Source organism: Glycine max, chromosome 19 (genome assembly GCF_000004515.6).
Source record: "Glycine max cultivar Williams 82 chromosome 19, Glycine_max_v4.0, whole genome shotgun sequence".
Taxonomy (NCBI): domain Eukaryota; kingdom Viridiplantae; phylum Streptophyta; class Magnoliopsida; order Fabales; family Fabaceae; genus Glycine; species Glycine max.
This window is the reverse complement of record NC_038255.2, coordinates 25,099,927-25,122,750: the sequence shown is the minus strand read 5'-3', so window position 1 is coordinate 25,122,750 and position 22,824 is coordinate 25,099,927. Positions and strand designations below refer to the sequence as shown.

Genomic DNA, 22,824 nt, shown 5'->3' with positions numbered 1-22,824 from the left:
TTAGATATTTTTTTATTATAAAATCAAGTTAAAATTAAAACTCAGAACAAACTTTCGATTAAACACAAAAATTACTCAAAATTATTTCAATTCAGAATCAATTATAAACTGTTCTCCAACATCAAATCAAATATATCAAAATTTATCCCAAATCAATTTTTCACTCGATCAATTCTTTGATTTTGAATTGATCAATTCAAGTTATTATGCAAAGCAATTTTCTTAAGAGAAACTTGAACATAAGATGTAAGTGGGCTGTTTGGAATAGTGATGGGCCAATTCGGCACCCAAAACTAAAAGCCTATAGCCGACTAACTCCACTTCCCTGAAAACTTGTGTTGGTGCCCTTCTCGCTGCACTGCTTCTTCGTTCTTCTCTCTGGCGACCAAACTCGAAGAATCCAAACAGGTAAGAAACTTGGCAAAAATCTCATCTTTTTCCCTACCCATTTTCGTTTTCGCTTTCACAGTGGCTACAATCTGCATTTCTACATATAAAAAGACGTTTATTTATAGAGGGTGTGTGGTGTCTACGACCCTATCTTTGATTCTTTGTTGTTCTTGTGATATTATCATTATTATTATTATTATTATTATTATTATTATTATTATTATGGTTTGGAAATATAGCAGGTTTGTTGTGGAAGATGAGTGGTGTTGTTAGGGCTGCATTGAGATCCACCACTAGTGTTTGTGCACTTGTGCAGAGAAGCCATGGCCTCCTCCCATTGAGGTGCTTCTCCACTGAGGCAGAACAGCCACCTTTGAATTCAACACCCCCTCCTCCTCCGTTCTTTGAGACTGACCATTCAGGTACTACCTTTTAGTGGCATAATTACTGTTTTAGTCATTGCATTTGGGGGTGTGTGCTTTTTTTAGTCCTTAAAATTTAAAACTGTTTGTTTTTTGTCCATGAATTTTGACAAATTGCTTTTTTTTTTCTGGCATAATAAATTGACACTTTATAACAGTTTTTAGTTGTCATAAATTAATTTTTATTTTTTACCTACTTGAATTTGCATTTTAAAACTGCCATAGAGTGCTAAAAAAATTGACACAAAGTGCTAAAAATCACCATAAAGTGTCAATTTATTATGCTAGAACTAAAAAAAGTAATTTGTCAAAATTCAGGGACTAAAAAAATATTTTAAAATTTCATGGACTAAAGAAAGCACACCCCTCAAATTCAGGGACTAAAACAGGAAAAAAGCCCCTTTCGTTTCTCCCGTTTTCTGTTGGTCTTCAAGTTGCGTTAGCTTTTATGAAATATCAATTGTTGCTACCTACTACTATTAGAGTATTTGGAGGATGAAGTTCCTTGTTTCTTTGAGCGTAGCAGTACATTTAGGATATGTTTGGGAGTATGGTTTTAGAGGAGAAATGGGGTAGGGGATTTTTGTTTTTTTGGCAGAGATTCATAGGTATCCTCTACAAGAGGCAATCCTGCCTGAGTCGGGTAAGACTACTATCGTTCAAGTATTTAACTTAGTTGCATACGCATGCAAGATACAATTTTTAAATTAAGAGTTATATAATGTTCGTAAGAATATATCAAGTGTATGTTAATCTATTGATTTTGGAGGAGAAAAACAGAGGGTATTTTATTTTTGAATTAAGAGAGTTGTATACTGTTTTGTAAAAATAAATGAAAGATTAACCTTCTAATCACCATGTATATATTTCTATAAAGTTTATTGGGATCCTGGGTAAGGCTCATCATGGTAAGCTTTACAAGGGGGAGCGGAGGGGATGGCCGAGGGGCAGAAGAAATAAGAGAATGAGAGAGAGGTTGACCACATCCCTATCTCTCTAATTGTTAATTTCAAATAAGTTGCTGAATATTTATCAAATAAGTGGGATGCCAGGCAAAATCCTCCTCCTTCATTTCATCATCATCATCTTTATTGTTGGTGTTTTGAGTTTTTGCTTAATCCTTTTGTCTATTCATGTATATTGCTAAAAATTAAAGCCAAATTAGTTTACTGGTTTGAGAATTTGAAAATAATAAATGCATGAAATTATAGGAATTTGGCATACAGGATACCATTGATGCAAGTGACATTTGGCCAACTAAAATACATTTGGATTTTTGAAAATAAGGTGTTAATTGACATGTCTAGACCTTTCACTGCTAGCCATGTAATTTTAATAATACCTTTTAACACTTTATAGTTCTTTTATTGGTTTGAGTAATTTCCATCCAATATAATGACTGTTTGCCTTTCTCTTTCTTTTATATTAGGTTTGACATATGGTAATCTGCTTGGTGTTCGTAAATATGCGCTGAAAACTGATATCATCAACTTTCTTGAAGGGTGTAATTTGACTCTGGAGGATGTTAAAATGGATTATGACCGTAGCTTTTCCCCAGTTTCAACGTAATGTATTCTGTCTCTTGTCTTGCTTTTGGGGAATTGTGAAAGTTTTAGTATTTCAGCATAGAAAATAATCAATTGAATTTCTTGCCTATCACAGTGAATTCCATTTTCTTTTTCTTGACTTTCGAAGATGTTTGGGAGAACTAAAGGGAAAGTCAATTTCAATATTTACTTTTTTGTTACATGTCATGGTCTTAGAATTTGGACTTAGGGCTTAAACTCAACACTACAGAACTGACTTTTAAGGTGAGGACTTCCCAATATATATAATCTCTATTTAAGTCATATCTCTAGTTGATGTGAGACTAAATACTACTTTGAGGCTGTAATTGGGGGAGGCTAGGTTCCAACATATGGAATGTTAGATTTTGTTATAATCGGCCTGTGATCGGAGTCCATGTATCTCATTAAAGATAAGTGGAAATAATCCCAATTGCATAGGTAGAATCATAATACAGGAAAAGCGAATAGATAGAGAGTAGCCTTTTGAGGGTCTGCTCGTATTCCTTCTTAATCCTTATCCAATTATTGCCTTCCTCTTTCCTTCCCTCTCCCCCTTTTTATTCTAGCTTATTTCCCCTCTCTTTTTCTTCCTCAATTGCCACATCAGCATTCCATTATATTCTCAGCTCTTCTGCATGACTCTCTCCATGTAATCTAGCATAGCTAACATCCTGTAAGTGGATTATCATTGTATTTGACTAAATGTTTCTCATCTTAGACTGCATACCTGAAGATATCATTTATATGAAAGTCTTGGGTATTATCAGGTTGTTGCAATTCCCTACTCGTGATTCCTTTGACCATGCTGTAAAAGTGATTTTAAAGAAGGGTCGCTTGTACAAATTGGACAGGGTATGCTGCTCTACATGTATATCTGTTGCAAAAAAACTAAGTTTTTTATTTATTTTGAATTGGCTAATGTTTGATATTTTGTTTCTTTTTATTGATATCAGGTTAATCTTCACCAATGGGACCAAGTAAAACCATATGACGGAAAAACTGTCAGTACAGATTCTTTACCTATCTTCGGTTATCTTGTTTTTAGAAGAGTAGTAAATTAGTAATAAATTTGATGGTTTGTCATATGTTTGAAATAACCAAATATTGAAATTCTAAGAAGCCTATTAATCAAAGCCTACGTTTCAAATGTTTTTTCTATCAAATTTATTACAACACATTTAGAAATTTATATCAACATGGAACCAATTGTTTTTACAAAGTTTACATATAGAACTAGAGAAAAAGGGTTATACATTGACAGGGTAAAAAGTTTTACACAGTCATCCCATCACAACCCATCATGTATGATAAGTTTGTTGACTTAAATAATTATCTTAAAGTAATTCAAACAGTGATTTATGATTGAATGACAATGCAAAACTGTTTTGCATCGTCAATGCATAGGCATTAGAACTATTTAGAAAATTTTGATTGAGTAAAATAGGGATCATGATGTAATACAGTTTTCCTCCAGAACTATAAGATTTTGTTATAGCTTGATTTATAAATAGTGATCACACTAATTTGGAGGTAAAAATCTTTAAAAAAATAATCTATTAAGGAAGACCTACTTTTATTACTTTAATTCTTAAGATGTGGAGTATTGTTTTTTTTATTAATTATTTTTCCCTGGATAAATGGAAAAGTTTGAACTTTGAATCATTTTGTTGACATATATAATTAAGGAATGTTTATTGTGCACATTTTACAAGAATTCTGAAATTAAAATACCAAGGATAACAAAAAAGAATCTGAGAAAGTAATTTTGTTGAATGTGTGGAACAGGAAAATCAGAATAATTCATGAATGTCTAAAAATGTTAAACATGTACCATCTAAACCAAAAATTTCTTCCCTTCAGATTTTGGAAGTTGTCAATGTTTTTGTCAGGACCAAGCTATTTAAGGCATTGCATTCTTATGCATTCTCAGGTTATTGTACTTGGCTGAACATGCTTTTAGAAAATTCTTTGCTAATAAAAGTGTCTGGTAATTGCAATCTTACGTATGATATGCCACAACGGTTGCATGGCAACTGGCAAGAGCTTTTCTAAGGTTCTAATTTTGAATTCATAACCTTCCAAGTCTCGGTACATTTGTTTGAACAACATAAAAGTATGAGGTTGCAACATCAAATTGTTTCAGTTTATGCTCGTGACTTATTGAATGCATTATATATAAATCAGCAGATTAATTAGATTTTCACTATGGAAGGACTATGATTGTGGTTTGAATCCCATAAAAGATTTTATTAGTGTTATGCTTCTATTAACCACTGATGCATCTAACTGCGTGATTTTTTCAGATTTTAATTCAAGGAATGCCTCGAGCAGGTACATATGAAGATATAGGACGCATCCTCTCCGGTTTTGAATTTGATTCCTCCTCCATTAGCTTGTTTTTAAGGTTAACATCAAGTATACTTTAAATATATTTTATATTTAATTTTAGGGTTAAATATGGTTTTAGTCCTTGTAAAATAAGACAATTTTTGGTTTTAGTCCCAATAAAATCATTTTCTTTCGGTCTCATCTATGAAAATGTGTCATGTGTGGTCCCTATTTCCATATACAAGTGAAAAAAAAGAAGAATTTTTGTGAAGGACAAGGTTCACACATTTTCATAAACGAGGGACCAAAAAGAGATAATTTTATTGAGAGCCTCAAAGCAAATATTTTTACATTATAATTATAATTATAAGGACTAAGATCTTGCTTAACCCAAGGGGACATTTGTTTGAAAGTATAAAATTTATTCCCAAGAATCTCATCCCCAAGGATATTATGCCTAAGAATTTCAGAAGAAAACATTTTTACATTATAATTATAATTATAAGAACATGTTTGTTTGATATTAATAATTTCAGAAGAAAAAAATTTAAAAAATAAAAAAAGGAATGTGGAAGAATGAAGTGGAGATAGGCAAGTATTGTAGAAAATAACCTCTATTCTCATGAGAATACGAATTACCCATCTTTCACTGCGGGAATAAGAAGTAACACAAATATGAATCATTTATATTCTTGGGAATCAATCATTTCAAGGAATGTTTTTGCAAAATTTGTACCAAACAGGAGAAATGTGATATTTTCATGTACACTTTTCCAATATTTTTTTTTGCTTTTTGGTGAAAGATTTATAATTTATTAAAGCCTTGAAACCTCTAGGAAAAGGCAACACAAGCTACATATGCTCGGAGAATTTTTCTTGATACCTTGATATAAACTTCTTGATTTTATGATTGTCTCAAAATGTTGGATTTTGCTTCTTTTCAGGCCCGGAGGTACGGCAGGTGCGGATCCCATTAAACTGGCCACAGTACGTTTCAATTCAAGGACTCAAGCAATGAATGCATACATTGCAAAAAATGGAACGTTTTGCCAAAACAATCGCATTTGGATACAAGTTATCCAGTAATACACGCGCCCCTTACTGGCGCTAGTGTTATAGTACTGCTTTAATAGAGTGCAGAGTAGTTTAAGTTGCTTTTTTCTTGGTAATTTTGGATTTCATAATGTCTTCGGTTTAAAGGGATGCAAGGAAATGGCTACCTTGAATAAAAACACTTGATAGTTGATTGGTAGTTGATGAAGAGTTTGGTTTTTCTTCGTATTGAAATGTGTTTTTATATTAACGATGAAGTCAAGGTTTTTTAAATGACTTTGAAAACGTGTTGTTGATTATATGATAATTTGAGTTTAGAAATTCCATATATCGATGTATCTAGGTATATGAAAGATGCTACTTTTCAATATATATCCGTGATTTCATGTAGCCCAGTTCTTTGAATAAGTTTGTGTCGTGGATATTATGCAACGAAGTTATGTGAAGAGATTTGAGCACATAAAAGTGTAGAAATTAATGTCCAACAAAAATTGTGAAATAAGACCAATGAAATAAGAAAAGAAAATGCCTTTTTAGTTATTATATTTTTGTTAAAATGTGGTCAAGGTTCTTATACTATTTTGTTCTAGACAACATGCTTTTCATTAGAGATAGTTAGATAATTATGTTTAAATCGAATAGGATTATTATGGTTGTCAAAACTCTTAACACATTGAAGACTCAACTCGAAATTAGGTGTTAAGTTGCAACAATTTCACACCAATAATTCACAAGATTAGTCCACATGCCTTGTGGTGGTCAAGGTTCTTATATGCTTATATTTTCATTTTATTTATGTAAAATATAACTAAAATTTTTCTCAATTCTTATCGTGTAAATTTATTTTTTATTTAAAGAATGAAATAAATTCTTTATGTGCTTATTAAAATTTGTACCGACCTGAAAAGGTGTATTGGCTTCATTCCTAAAATTGAGATGAATTTAGAGTTATTTTATTTAAAGGAAATGGAAACAAACACCCAGCTGTGGAGAGCATCTCTTAGGAGCCAATTCCTTACGGTAACATTATAGAGCGCAATCTAATTATAAATTTGGTCCTTCTAAAGTATTAAGCTACAAACAAGACTATTGGTATTTAGTAAATTTCATTTTCTGATTCAAGCAAAAGAGCAGCAAATGCTCATACAAACAATACAATAAAGTTCTGCAGATGTTTTCGCTAGCTAATCCTGATCATTGAACATGTTCATAATCAACGTCACAAAGAAAATACTGTGCTTGAGACCTAAATTCTTAAAAACATGGTCATCATATTCCCACTTGCTTGCACCAATTGAATTTTATATGTAATGGGTTATGCAAGACGCTATGTGAGTTTATTTAAACATAAAGATTACCATACTGCAGGTATTAAGGTACAGCTCTATCTGACTGATGTAATTGCTAGTTGCTACCATCTCTGTGACTAGTTGTTGATATGCTTAGTCTCCATATAGTGATACCACATGCAACTACAGTGATAGGCTTCCAAATTGCTTGTTCCATTGTTCATAAGTTACAAGTTCATTTGGGGAAACAGAAGGCCTCACCTCTTGGAGGGAATTCTTGAAGTCCTACACAAAGTGAGTAAACCATTTTATAATTAATCAAGCTGAGAAATTTTCAGGTTTAGGCACACGCTGCATTCTGTATACCTGAAGAGTTACAGGTCGCATATCCTCCTTTTTCAACTTTGTAATTTCTATACCTTGACCTAAAGCCTCTCTTAGGGGTCCCATAGAAGCATCCTTCACTAAATTTTTCATGTCTGATCCTGAATAACCTAGAAAAGTTACCAAGTAAAAGCAAAGTAAATCAATCACCGGAAACCAACGAATTCTTTTTAAAACTTAGGGCTGTGTAAAAACAGTTTTTTTTCAAAAAATTGAACTAAACCAAACAACTATAAAAATGGTTTTGTTCGAACCGTTTATATAAAGTAGTTCAGTTTGCTTTTTTCTCAAAATGAATTTTTTTTTTTTGTTCAGTTTGACTTAATTCAGTTCCGTTATCCATTTCACACTCATTTATAGTTTGGTTCGGGTTGTTTTATATGTTCGGTATGGTTTATGAACAGTTCAGTTCTTTTTTTTTTTTTTCACACCCCTATTTAAACTGATAGTCAAACTGCTATGTAGAAGATACTGTAATTAACTTGAAAAAATATGTAAGTTCACACCTTCCGTTAATTTGCATATGATATCCATTTCCTCGCTTGATAGCTTGAATAATCCATCTTTCTCTAGAAGGTTACGTGTAATCCAAGCTCTTGCCTCTTTATGTCCAGTAGAAAAATGTTAATCACCTGGTACTATAAGAGTTTGTTTAAAAAGATGTAGAGTCGAGATCAGCACCTGAGCAAGGTAGGGGAATATAAAGTCTTTTAGTAAGTCTCCTTCGTGCTGCTTCATCAAGCTCTTGGGGACGATTTGTTGCCCCTGTAATGTATTAATTTTTACCCAAATTCTATAAGAAATAAGAGCACTAGTTTATGTGAGAAAGACTTAGTACCATCAAATTGAAACGCTATGAAAGAAAATCTTGTTGGCCTAAAAAACCCAAGTTACTTGGATAACAAATACCACGGTATATCTTCTAACATATGATACATAGACCAAATTTATAACAAGATCAAACTTGATTCCTGTTCATAAAATGAAGTATTGTACATCAGAGTAGACCCAACAGATAACACCCTTAATATATATTTCTAAAAAACATGCAAATGGGTTAGATTATGTATAGGAACAGAAAAATGTGTAGGAGTGGCATTTAATCAATCATCTTCCAAAATACAAAAGCAATTGAGAACACAGATAAGCTAGCTGCGGGCTTTGAGAAAACATTTTCTATTTTCATTTTTTATTTTCACATATAATTACAAAAATGCCACTTGAAATTTGTGAAAACGGGACATGAAAACAGAAACATTTTCTCAAACCACATAGGCCCTAAATTTTCCTTTCTTTTCAATAAATACATAAAAAAAAGGAAGGACTTGAGAAAGTATGACAATGATCACATTATAAGCTTATGCTTTGTGATTCATTGTCCTTGATAGTGGATATAAACTGTCTTCACGCTCAAATGCAACATGCCTTGAGTTTACTAAAAAAACATTTCACCTGCCAAAGATGAAATTACAAATATTGTTGAACTAAGGCCATGCATAAGCTACCTATTTATCACTTATCACGAATGAAACAGGTAGTGAGCTAAAATTTGATTGTATATGCAAAGCCAAATAAAAAAGGAATTTGAAACCAATGAGTCAGTAATAACCTATAAGCAGAATTTGCTCGCTACCACTGTCAAAGCCTTCCATTTCAATGAGGAACTGCGTCTTTAGCCGTCTACTTGATTCATGCTCACCGTCTGATTTACGCTGCAAAAAGTTATTTGCATTAGTAAAAAAAATCATGACGCAGTTGCAGTAAATTTTCACCGAGTAAAATTGCATGTTATGAACTTCCTTGTAGATGATAATGCCTATGGCTCAGAATGTCAGAACCTACTATGGCAATAAACTTATGTGCCTTTATTGTCTATAACATAGCATACCTGAGACAGGAGCGAATCTATTTCATCAACAAAAATTACTGCTGGCTGACGACAGCTGGCAACTCCAAAAAGGGCTCTTACAAGCTTTTCACCTTCACCAATCTACAATTATCATAACAGAGAGGGGAACCATTTCAGAGCATTGAGAAACATTGCAATAGTTTCTGGGATTATAGCTACACGACCTAACTAAAACTACAGAAAATCATCTAATCTATGTTTTGATAAACTTCACATTCACAGGATATTTAACTTCCACAGAAATATATCAGCAAACTTTCAAAATAAACAGCTAAATCATAAGCATATCAAACTTACCCACTTGCTAGTCAATGAACTTGCCGATATGTAAAAGAAGGTTGCCTTCGCCTCCCCTGCTATGGCTTTTCCTATCATTGTTTTACCAGTTCCCTAGCATTCAAAGGATAAGAGAGATTAAAGACCAGACAGAGTCTTTGCAATTTATATCATCATAAGACGAATTTGTACTTACTGGGGGACCAAAGAGAAGCAGACCCCTCCCAGGGGAACGACAGCCCATGAATATATCAGGACGTTGCAGAGGATATACAACCATCTCATTGACACATTTCTTGGCATGCTCCAATCCAGCTACATGGTCATTAAACGACATACTAAGTTTCATAAGTATGCAAACTGCCAATTTAATTTGGTGAACTAAGCAGAAAGATGAACAGCTTTTTACGTTACCTATATCATCCCACCGGACATTGGGATCTCTATCCATAATCTCGTTACTAACATGTTCAATGAGGCGTGGTTCCAAATTCCTCAATTTCTCAGGAAGCTCACCATCAGGACCACATAGGATTTCCAGACTACAAGCATATTAGCAAGTGAAAGCATATATCATCCAACCAATTATCAATCATGATTGAGATCAACGACTTATTGGGAAGAGAGGAGAGTATTTAAAGTGGGGAAAGTCCAAAAGACTAGTCTCATATTATCTACAATTAAAGAGTCTAGAATAAAAGAAAAAAAAAGCATTCTGTTAATATTTGTATGAGGAATAAAGGAAAACATCACAAATTTAATATATACATAAAACCTAAAGACTAGAGTAGCCATTTAAGGTAAGGGTTGATCTCCCCCCCCCCCCAACATACACACATGCCATTAGATGAGCTGAGCAGATTGTAAGATCGAAAGACTTTTTGAGACAATGTCTACAAAAGAAAAAAAAAATTGAAAGAATATTGTCATTTGGACTTTGGAATGTACTGCACAAAGAATGAATTTGAGAGTTAGTGCAGATAGAGAGCAAGAAGCAAGAACTTGAAAAGTAATATGATGATTGTACTACTAAGTACTAACCATTTCTTTGTAGAGTCATCTAAAGAATCATCACATTTTCCAGCAACGCGTGCGCTCATATTTCCAGCATTGTTCCCATTGGATTTAATGGGGGGAACAAAATTACCACGGACACCACGTCGTGAAACACCATATGATCTTCCACCATACAACCTGTTGGCAGAATTGTTATCACATTGTGGTGAGACAGAGGCACTGGGTGAACCACCTACTCCTCGCTTCTGCTTTGCTTCCATTTCCTGCCCCAATAATTTTTAGGGCATCAACATTGCTACATGCAAAGAAATTACCACAAGAAAGGAATAGGAAAAGAAATATGGCATATTAACTCAGATAGAAGTTATCTGATATATCTTGCTAGAAAGTTTGCTTGATAGCCACTCAATAATAGAGTGTGCTCGTCCTTTTAAGGGTGTTTCCATATAAAGAATGAATGTTTTAAGTCTAGAAAGTACATCATTCTTATTAGGAGAATAACGTGCACATGAAAAAAATCAAGTGCACTAAAAAAGACATTAAGAATACATGCACCAAATTTGACAGAATAAAATGACATGCTTATAATTGTAATCTAAAAAACAGTAAACAAATCAATCCATCCTTATTTGCCATACTCATTGACAAGAAACAGGAGAAAGTAGACAAATAAGGTAAAATAACTATACCAGTTTTGCTCTAGCAGTAACAAACCCGTTGCCACAAGCATCAGGGTTAACATCCTCCTTACTTGAAGGTGACTTCACAAATCCAACTCTGGGACAATTGTTTTCCATGTGTACACGTTTTGCGGAGAATGTGCTTCCAAAAGCTCTTTCTTCTCCTTCAACTTGCAATATAGAAGAGAAACCAGGACCCTTTATATGGCTAGCATGAGATTGAGGCCTATCAAGAATCATGCAGTCCTCAGAGCTATTATTTTTCATGTTCAAAAAACTCTTGGGACCATTGCTAGTTCTCAAGCTGCTTTTCCCATACATGGATGGTAACTTAGTTTGCACCATTTGCTTTGAGGCTTTGCTGCCTGCTTTGTCCTGTTTCCCCAGGTGATCAACCTGAATTAATTTTTAAGAAATCTTATATTTACAAACCATAAACTCAAGAATCTGGAACAACAGAAAAGCAATAAAAAAATTGAATTATACAATAAATAAATTTATTTTAAATACGGTGTGATTGTCAGCATGTCTTACGGGTTGATTCTCATCTTTTTCTTTAGATTGCTTGACAAGAGCTTGGAAGTACTTTGAGTTCTGAATCTTCTCAATGTCAATATCTCCTGTAGTGCCAAAAATGCGTCCTGGAGATTTCTTTGCTTGTTCAAAAGCTTGGCTGAAGAAAAAAGAAGAACCAAAATGTTGAGAAGAATGGAGACAGCAAGTGAAAAACGAGAGAGAACAGATGAGAGAGTAAACTAATATTCAAGGTTTTAAAAACTATCAGCAACCACAATTGCAGCTATAACATCAAGATTTTTGGAGTCTCCCCGCCGGTATGGTGACCGCAATTGTGGCTGCATCAACACATTCGTCTGCAATATAAAAAATTGCAACGAAACTACAACTGCAACCTCGAGTGCGATTTAAAAACCTTGAGAATATTGATTAAACATGTGAAATTTGAGTTCACACATTGCATCACAACTCTCAAAGCAACCAAGAATGGGTTTCCACCACTTATAGCATATTTAGTTTTTTTACTTAAACACAAAAATCAAGTAAAATATACCAGAGACAATTCTTTCGCTCAGACCATCGCTATGCAAACAGAAACCCAAACACACTATTAAGTGTGTCTGATTTTTCATTTGCAAACAATAGAGAAGCATATCTCTTGGTGTTTCTGAGCAAACATTCCTTGGAGATTGTACCAACAGAAAAAACAAACATGCACTAACTTATCCAACAATTCTCGAATCTTGATAAATTCTGATTGAATTCTCTCAATTTGTTTTGCCCTGACCATGGCTTGGGACTTTGCAAACAAAAATCCTAATAATTTCTAACCATGGATTGACTCATCCATTCATCCAACAACTATCCTCAAATCTCAATAATTTCTAACCGCATTCTTTCAATTTTATACAACTTAAGGACTTACGAAAGTCACTCATAATCATTCTCCAAACTCTTATCGCCTTATTTCAATTGTGGCTGCAATTGCCAATTCTGTTGCAATTGCTGCATAACACGAATTGCAGCCATTGCAATGCAAAATAATTTTATCTTTTCACCAATATAACTGTGATTTTTAAGTTCAGAAGATTCTAAAACAAAGATATAGGCTCTATTTGATAAACTTCTCCATATCACACTTAAAGTATAATAAATTAAGAAAGAAAAATAAAGTGAGATTCTCTCTAAACTAAAATCCTCTTATGCACTTAATTTTTACAGAAACTCTCTCCACTAACTTCTCCAAAAGCTGAAGTGCAAAACTTTAGCTTACTAAAGAAACCCAATTTATCTTAATCTGATGCAGTTGCAACATCTATCCGTAACGGCGGTAACACTTGAACAGAAATCACTCCACAATTGTAGTGTGACGCGGTTGTGGATACTGCTACATCCACAATTCAAAACCTTCTCACATGATAAATTTCTTAATGAAACCATTTAATTTCGACCTAATTTTTTCAACTTTTTCAGCATTACTCTAAAGTCTAAAAAATAACAACAAAAATCATCAAATTCACAACCAAATCACTCCAAAGTTCAAGAGTGTGATCAAAGCAGCGCACCGATCAGATTGAGGAGCGAGGGATTGGCGAGCGAAGTGGAGTTTGGCGAGAGCGTCGCGACGAATCGGTTGCACGAAGGCTTCGTCGACGTCGGAGTGGGAATTCGCGTCGAGGAATCCGAGGAGGCGAAGCGCGAGGACGTAAGCGGAGGAGAAGTCATTGTTCTCGAGAGCGCGCTCAGCGCCGAAGAGAAGAGATTGCAGCCTCTTCAGCTTCTCCTCCACTTCCATTCTCCAACACTTTTCCTTCGCTTCCTCCATCGTTCTTCTTTTTCTTTCACCTTCGCACAGCGATAACAAGTAAAAACCACCGTGAAGAAAATGAAATGTGGTGGAAGATGTGTTATTTCTTTGGATGCGTTTTTTTTTTTTTTTTTTTTCTATTTGATTTAGGATATCCATCATTTCCCGCCATTTTTTCCGTGTTCTCCCGCGGGAGAGAATAGTAAATTACTACTAAATTCCAAGATTAGCTTTCTTTTATTTTTATTCCTCGAAATTAAACACGAAATCAGAGTTTATAACATTCAAATATCATATTCAATCACCTTTTAGTAAATTAATTTTTAGTAAAATTAGTTTTTAACATGAGCAAAAAAGAAAGATGTCAACTAGTATTCTAGGATATCTAGTGAATATCTAAAAAAAAAACAAAAAGGATATCTAATGATGCTAAGCGAAACATTAAAATTGAATGAAATGGATAATAAAAGCAATAAATGACACATAGGTATATTTACGTATTATAAATCCAATAGTTTTAAAAAGAAAAAATAAATTTAGAAGAAAAGTAAATTGTAAATAAACATAAAAATCATAATTATAAATTTCATATTGTTATCGATTTTGTTGAAACAATGAATCATTAAGTCACTCATCAAACCAATAAATCACTAGTTAAATAATTTGAGCTGTTGTAAGCAATAAAATAATTATAATAATTATATATATATATATATATATATATATATATATATATATATATTAGCATATTTATAAAATAATTACAATAACCCAATGGTTAAGTATCTCCTATGAGAATTCAAGGACCAATGACCAAGGTCTATTCTGGTTGGTGTTAATTTTTTATTTGTGTTAAACAGTTGTTGGCAATAGCAACTTGCGTGAGACAAAAGTTCCAGCTCAGGCGCGCACGGGACTTGAGAATATAGGAGAAATTTTAAACTGAACATCATATTTAGGAGTCTTCAATTTTATTTTTTTAAAAATCTGTCTCCTCATACGATTTATACCGATTGATTTTGATTTTTTGACTGGTTTTGACTATGTAATACACTAATACTGGTCAGTAACATCTGATTCAATGTTTTTTGTTACTCAACTACAGACGCTCTCTCATCAATATTTTCTGATTAGACCTGTTTTAAAAATATTTTCTCAACTATAACTGTTATTTTATTGAGGAGAGAAGTCGGATTTTTTTTCCTAGACTAAATTATATCTTTCCTCATTTTTCTTACAAAATACATCTATTTTAAAAGTATTTCCTAAATTACTCTTATTTTGAAGTGAGGAGAGAAGTGGGGGATGGAAAACCCAATTTCCAACTCCTCCTATTTTAAAAAAAATTAAATATTATTTTCGCAAAGTTAAGAAGTTAGGGTTGGCAAACCCGACTTCCAAACTTTTGTTTTTTTCAAAATATTATTTTGGCATTAAAAAATAATTACATGTTTTAATATTATTATTTTATTAAATATAATTTTTTATTTATATTATTTATTTTTTAAAAAATTGATAATATTAAATTTTTTTGTTTATATTATTTAATTTTTGTTTGTATAATATTAAAAAATTTATTTATATTATTTTTTTAGAAGAAAATTTAAGTTAAGAACCCGACTTTCTTTCAAACTTTGTTTTTAAATATTTTTTTAAGAAGAATAATTAATTTTGTTTAATATTTTGAAATTTTTTTAAATAATGGAATTTTTTTGGTTTAATAATTTACTAATAGTGTTAAAATGATTAATTAACGGTCTTAAAATAAATAAAAAAGGTAAAGTAATTAAAAAATAGATTGATTAAAAACATAATGAATATATAATTATCACATCTTAGTTATTTTATATGAAGAAATTAAAACACTCAAATAACGGAAACATAATAAAACGAAAGTAATGAAATGTACTAACAATAACAATTGAAACATGAAAATGACAAAAATAGTCATAGTTTGAAAGGTGTTTTGTAGCAGACATGTCTTCTTTCAAGAGTTAGATTACTTGGTTGTTAAAAATAGCTAAAATTTCTATTTGACAAAAATGTTTCTGGTAGTTGATTGTTTTTCAACTCTATTATTTTATATTTGATTAATTTTTCTGAATATTTGTATGGCCTAGTTGTTGAAAGAACAATTGTTTGACCACTTGTGATTTGTGAATTTCATAAGGGGAACCTCTATAGGTGCAACTTACTTGATGACATCCTCGAGTGTTTTGATGCTACATCCCGAAGGAATTTTAAATCTTATTGGGTTTGTTCCAGTGAAGGAATAGCCCAAAAAATCGCCTTGTCATGATATCTTTCACTTGCCATTGTAATACAATATTGCATCATGAATAGGAGTGATGGTGAATTGAAGTAGGTTGAGTATACTAGCGGGTGTTCTATTGATGGTACATAATAATTCTATGAGACCAACACATGGGTATTGCTCATTGCACATTAAAATTGTGCAAATATCATCATCATTTTTCAATTGCAGAGAATGAAAAAAAGATTGTTGATTTGTATCTATGGATGACTGTTAGTAGTAGATTTCAAGCATAAATTGGTCATTGATTAGCCGAAGGGTATTGTGCATTCTATAGATGAGTGTCTCGAAAGAACACTCATTAGGAACTTGCATTGGTATTGTAGTAGAACATTGAAAATAACTACTAGTTTGGTTGTGTTTGATTGATCCATTTGGAAAAATGAATGATAATTTCGAGTTAGCAATGGTTTGAGTGCTTGTTTCTCCCAAGAATGCCATAATATTGAGATTGAATTTCGTTTGTGAAGGTATATTGTGTGGAAGTGTGTGGTTGTGTTGAGGGTGTTTGATGTTATTTATAGTTGTTTGAATATTTGTCCCATTGATGTGTATTGGATTCTCATAAGATTAGAATTGTCTTTTTTATAAAGGCTTGTTTGGAATCCAATGTTGATTGAGACATGCCATTATTCCAATTTTGCTTTTATCGATACAATGCCATACTGTTGTCAATTTCAAATATGATTGTACCTTGCTATCTGGTGTACCAGTCCATTATTGTTTTCAGACTTCAAATTTAAATTGTGAGTTATCAATTCAATGTCAGTTTTGTTGGTGAATCATCTATTATTTTTTCAGAGACTTGGGTAAATTTCAAAAGTGTTGTCAATTTCGAATGTCATTTTACTCTGGTACATGGTGCACCAGACGTCCATTATTACTTTCAGACTTAAATTTAAATTGTGAGTTGTCAATTCAATGTCAATTTTCTGTAAACAATAAAGACTTGATTAATTCTCACAGACTTAAAAATTTCAAGTGTCTGCATTTTAGTCAGTTGTTATTTTTGTTGTTAATGTAAACTAAAACAAATGATTTATTTCATTACATAAAGTAAGTACTACTACAAACAACAACAACAGAACGAAGTAGGCAATGCAAATTCACAATGACATAATGTTAAAGCAATGAACATCGACATAACACACCACGGGAAAATCTCAAAGCAGAAACAAATAACACACAAATCATCCCTAAATTACCAACCTCGTTAGAATATTGGTTCATGGAAATGAGGCATGTTACTATCACTATCACTATTATTACAATGGTTTTTAACCCAACAATCTGCACTGCTCTTGTATTCATCCAATAAGTCCTCAAGATTGGAGGTTGAGTCATGTTGGTTGTTTGGTGGGTTATTGTTGTTACAAATTTTGGTAAATAACTCCACAAATGGTAGTGTTGGGTTGTTGTAAAAAATGTTGAACGTTTGTCGAACATCATGATCATTTCCTAGAATAAAACATGTGTACATATTTGGTTGTCTTGGCTCAAATATGGGGCATCAAAAGTGGAAATGTTGGTGTGGTTCAATGTTTATTTTTTGTTGAACAAGTTCAACCAATTGTGTAAGGTTTATGGCCTTGTTGACCATGAAAGTTTTTGTATTGTTACTAATGAAGGTGGTGCCCTCATTAGTGTTGCAGATTTGGTCATTGTAGTAAAAACAAACATATGCAATTGGGTGACACATAGTGGTAGGGGTTCAACCAATGTCTTCAGCTGGCAGTGACATTTGTAGAATTTGTCGGTTGCATGCAGGTGTTCACTATGCAGTCACATGCATTGGTGTCATTTAAGCTTGTTCGGCACATGGCCTCGAGATGTGATTAGGGTCAGTGCGTTGAGCAGTAATAATAAAAAAAGCAGTTAGAATCGTTCGCACATGCTTTTTGGATTCATTGACGTGAGAAATATAAAATAAATTTGTCATAAATATTTTTAATGTATTGGAGATAAATTATATAAATTGCATAACACGACCACTTAAACATTGTTTTAAGGGTGGAAACACATGTTTTTTTTGCTATTAATTTGACGTCCTTGTTGATGAAACTATTACACGGTATATTTTTTTAGATTCTTTGACGTGAAAACTATGAAATAAATTTGCAAATATATTTTTAATGTATTGGACATAAATTTTATAAATTGCATAACATGACCACTTAAAAATTATTTTAAGGGTTGAAAACACAATTTTTTCTATTAATTTGAGGTCCTTTTTGATGAAACTGTTACACGATATTATTTTTTTTAAAATCTTTGACGTGAAAGCTGTGAAATAAATTTGTCGTATATATTTTTAATGTATTTGACATAAATTTTATAAATTGCACAACATGGCCACTTAAAATTTTTTTAAGGGTCCAAAACAAGGTTTTTTTTTTAATTTTTTGCTATTAATTTGGGGTCCTTCTTCATGAAACTGTTACACGCCATTTCCTTTATTCTTTGACTTGAAAACTATGAAATAAATTTGGCATATATATTCTTAATGTATTTGACATAAATTTTATAAATTGCATAACATGATCACTTAAACATAACATAGCATGGCATGACCACTTTAACATAATTTTGAAAACTACATTAGAAGGGTACTTAAACATAGTTGATCTCATTATCACAATATTTTATACTTTAATGACCAAGATGATGACCAGTCCCACAGGACAGTGGACATCAATTACGTCGCAAATTTCTTCTCTCCTAGATCGCTGGTTCTCCCTCATGATGATGATGATGTTGTTGTTCTATCCCAGGGTTTTCACTGTGGGTTGCTATAGCTTAAGAAATTTGTCCTTGTTTTCCAAACGAATATGATCATCAAACTATTGTAAAGAAGCTAAATATGATGCCACATAATTTGGTGAATTCAATTTGACACCAAATAAATTGGTCATCCATTCGTGGTTAGTTGCATTGACTGACTTGCAAGTCTGACCAAAAGTTTGATGAACAGATGATGGAGTACAAAACATTGATTGAGGATGTGCGATTAGGAAATGTGTTTCTTCTATAGTCCCTGCAACATTATGGGAAATTGTTGTGTGTGGACCATTTAGTTGTTGTGCAATAGACAAGAACAAAATAGTGTTTTGCCTATACCATTCCATATACTATGGTGTGTGTATGTCATTATCCCTTCAACCCACTGTCCAATTAAAACATCATTGTGTTTGTTTTTCCAGATATTAATCCACCCTGCATGATATTTCATTCAGTCACTACAATGATTGCCTCGCATGTCAATCTAGTGAAGTCGATCAAGATTCTTGGGATCAACAGGGATATCTTGATGTAGTTCAAATTGTGGCTTGACCCAGTTTGTTTGATGCCATTCCATGATGGGAAAACAAATAATTGCAGTACATGCAGACCAAATGTCCCTATCTCTGTATGCATGTCTTGGTAGGTGCTCTTTAAATCCTCTATATGGGACCCAAGAAAACTAAAATATATGTTAACAATGCAACATTAGTAAATGTTAATATGTACATATTAATGGTGCAATTGATGATAGTAATGTACCTGATGGCTCTCCATATGATTTATATGAGATGTATACTCGACCAAGTCACCATGAGGTGTGCCCTTATGTTCTAATCTACCACCACTCCATCTAAAATGTAAACAAAACAAAACCATTATTTATTGTAATGTTATAATGCGCATCATTGAAATTAAAAATTTTGATTTCATTATTTGTATTAACCTTTTAGCGACCAAATAAGTTGTTTCAAGTCGTGGGAGTCTTGGTGCAATAAAAGGCATGAAGTACCAAGCCCATGACTGGAATAGTATGGCACAACCACCCATAACTTTACAAACCTCTAATGATGTCCGACACAGTTCTCTGTACAGGTTTGCTAAACAAGCAGAACCACAACTATATTTTTTTATGTTGTTGAAATCACGTAATAGGTTCAAATACATTAGATGAACTCTATTTCCAAATTTATCAGGTATTAAAGCACCACCAATCATGTACATTATGTAAGCTCTACACTTGCATTGTAGTTGGTGTATTGTTAGTTCTTCAGGTAATGGTGAGCGCAAGATGCTAAGCAACCATATCAACTTTAGTGCAGCTCCTTTAGGTGCATTATCTGGAGGGATTTCAACTAGTAACTCATCGCATAACTCATCCCAATGTAAGAAGCTAGGTCCTATCACAACATGACCATTGACCCTAATGCCTAGATGCAGTGCAACATTTTCGAGTGTGATGGTGCACTCACCCATGGCAGGTGAAAGGTGTGTGTTTCAGTCCTTCGTTGTTCAACCAATGCAGTGATCAATGCAGGATCAATTTTGCATTATTTGATTAGGGCAATATGTTGGAACACAGTAGACGATAATAATGGTAAAATTTGTGGTGTTGGTTCAAGTATTGTATGGTAATATAAAGTGATTAAGTCGTTAATTGTGGTACGTGAACAATGAACATGTTGATGATGCAATAGAGGTATATGAGCCATGACAATGATGTTTAATGGTAAAACGGATACAAATGATATAAAATTTGAAGTTGGGCGATGAAAATGTTGTATTGACATGCACATCCCATCAATTTATAATATAAACCGCATCGAGAATTGAAAGCACGTTTACACTTTGTCTCATTATAAGGCCTCGAGATTCGAAAGCACGTTAACATAACTGTCTTACTATCACGCATCGATATTCCAAATCACGTGAACCATGGACCTGTGATTGATTGTATATATAAAGGCACCATATCACCGTAGACTTTGCATAGTTCCATCAAATCAAATTGTGTGAGAAAACATAGAGAGCAAGCACAATGAGTTTAGAGCCAATTTGTGTGTATGTTTATATCAATGGTGAGGTAATCCCCTGTTCATGTGCAAATGAAGTTTTCAGAAGTGACAAGACACAATCAATACTATTGAATCCAACAATGATAATGCCAGACATAATCATTGCAATACAATCATCAATTAGAGATGACCATGCTACACCTATAATTACTGCACTTTGGTATCGTTGTATTGTATACCAATTCAATGGTCGTATTGAGTGTAGGGCAATTCAAATTATTGACGAAGGTGTTTGGTTCATGTTCGATACATTTTCAAATATAACAAGTGTAATATGGAACTTAAAGTTAATGTTCATAATTCATCATCACCTTCTCAAGTTAATGACCTAAGCTGGGCAGAGATGGAGCAAAAGCTAGACAATTCCCTGAAATTAGAATGAATAATTTAACATATTTTTTTGTTATATTACTTTTAATTATTTGTTAGCCTTTATTATGTATTTGTCATTGTTCCATGCTATTCAGTTGTTATTTTTAATTTACTTTAATAATATAATCCTAAATGCTTCAAAACCACATTAATGCGAATCTCAATAATCCGTGTGGGCTCAATGAGTGTTGTGGAACAGTGCAGTCAACAATGATGACGCAATGGGCAAACTATTGTCTGTGATGTGTGCAATTGCACACTATTCACTAACATGCACTGGCAACCGCTTTAATACGGATCTTAATAAACCATGTAGGCTCGGTGAGCGATGCGGAACAGTACGGTCAATAATGATGACACAATGAACAGGTTATTGTATGTGATGTGAAGAGCTGCACACTGTTCACTCACATGCACTGACAACCGCATTAATGTGGATCTCAATAATCAGCCTGGGCTTAGTGAGCGATGCGGAACAATGCGATCAATAGTCATGACGCAACAAATAGGTTATTGTATGTGATGTGCGCAACTGCACAATGTTCACTCACATGCACTTACAAGCACATTAATGGGATCTCAATAATCCACATGGACTCGGTGAGCGATGCATAACAGTGTAGTGAATAGTAATGACACAATGGATAGGTTGTTGTCTGTGATGTGCACAACTGCACACTATTCACTGACATGCATTGACTCTCCCACCTAACTCTCCTACCTAACCCTCCCACGTAACTCTCCTACCAAACTTTCTCATCCTATATATACTCCCACCATTTCACAACACATCACACACAACAACATTCCCATAAAAGTAACCTCTATTCCTAACTCTTATAGCTTTTCCACTCACGTCCCCCAAACACCACTCATGACTCCACTTAAAGAAATATTGGTTGTCATTCACCACCACGGTCAGATTGCAAATGACTTGGTTCATGGATCAGCGTACTCATGTGAAAACACAATATTTCCATACGTGAGTAGGTCTATTGCAGTGGTTGTGGAGATGATGGTTGTGGTTAAGGAATAAGCTCAGTAATAGCATACAATTTGACAAAATTGAATTCTGGATTTTGGACAATTGTTTCCGATATGCCTCTGAGATCATCATTGTCATGCATTTGTACTTAAATGAAACATGTTTGGCCATGATAAAATGAAATAGGGACATGATATAACAACTAAAAAGCTATTTCAGTTGCCCAAGTGAGGAGATATTGGTTAATTATCCAAATCAATTGTGTTAACGTAATAGACCTACTCACGTATAAAAATATTGGGTTTACACATGAGTACGTCAATCCGTCAACCAGGTTGTCTGCAATTTGACTATGGTGGTGAATGACAACCGATATTTCTTTAGGTGGAGCCATGGGTGGTGTTTGGGGATGTGAGTGGGAAGGCTATGAGAGTTAGTAATAGAGGTTACTTTTGTGAGGATGTTGTTATGTGTGATGCATTGTCAAATGGTGGGATTATATATAGGGTGAGAAAGTTTGGTAGGAGAGTTAGGTGGGAGGATTAGGTAGGAGACATAGGTGGGAAAATTAGGTAGGAGATTTAAGTGGGAGGGATAGGCAATAAAGTTAGTGCATGTAAGTGAACAGTGTGCAGCTGCGACAACATCCTATCTGTTGCAT

At 33.5% G+C, this 22,824-nt stretch overlaps 2 protein-coding genes across 5 annotated transcripts; one reads left to right on the top strand and one right to left on the bottom strand.

The window, feature by feature from the left end:
- Positions 1–251: 251 nt before the first annotated feature.
- On the top strand, positions 252–6,150 carry LOC100306007 (uncharacterized). 4 transcript variants are annotated; one of them, NM_001369230.1, is made up of 7 exons: positions 252–408; positions 633–812; positions 2,314–2,377; positions 3,148–3,232; positions 3,334–3,381; positions 4,684–4,784; positions 5,653–6,150. In NM_001369230.1, the coding sequence occupies exons 2-7, from the start codon at positions 647–649 to the stop codon at positions 5,792–5,794; spliced, it is 606 nt and encodes a 201-aa protein (NP_001356159.1). In that variant the 5' UTR covers positions 252–408; positions 633–646; the 3' UTR covers positions 5,795–6,150. The 4 variants fall into 4 exon arrangements, with proteins under 4 accessions (NP_001356159.1, NP_001356157.1, NP_001356156.1 ...); NM_001369228.1 differs by having other exon boundaries at positions 2,242–2,377; NM_001369227.1 differs by having other exon boundaries at positions 630–812; positions 2,242–2,377.
- Positions 6,151–6,856: 706 nt separating this feature from the next.
- Positions 6,857–13,945, bottom strand: LOC100789161 (ATPase family AAA domain-containing protein FIGL1). The gene is made up of 13 exons (XM_003553798.4): positions 13,398–13,945; positions 11,851–11,989; positions 11,326–11,712; positions 10,661–10,899; positions 10,034–10,161; positions 9,816–9,934; positions 9,641–9,733; positions 9,323–9,424; positions 9,044–9,146; positions 8,116–8,199; positions 7,941–8,036; positions 7,417–7,544; positions 6,857–7,335 (listed from the first exon to the last, which is right to left on the bottom strand). The coding sequence occupies exons 1-13, from the start codon at positions 13,799–13,801 to the stop codon at positions 7,234–7,236; spliced, it is 2,124 nt and encodes a 707-aa protein (XP_003553846.2). The 5' UTR covers positions 13,802–13,945; the 3' UTR covers positions 6,857–7,233.
- Positions 13,946–22,824: the final 8,879 nt, after the last annotated feature.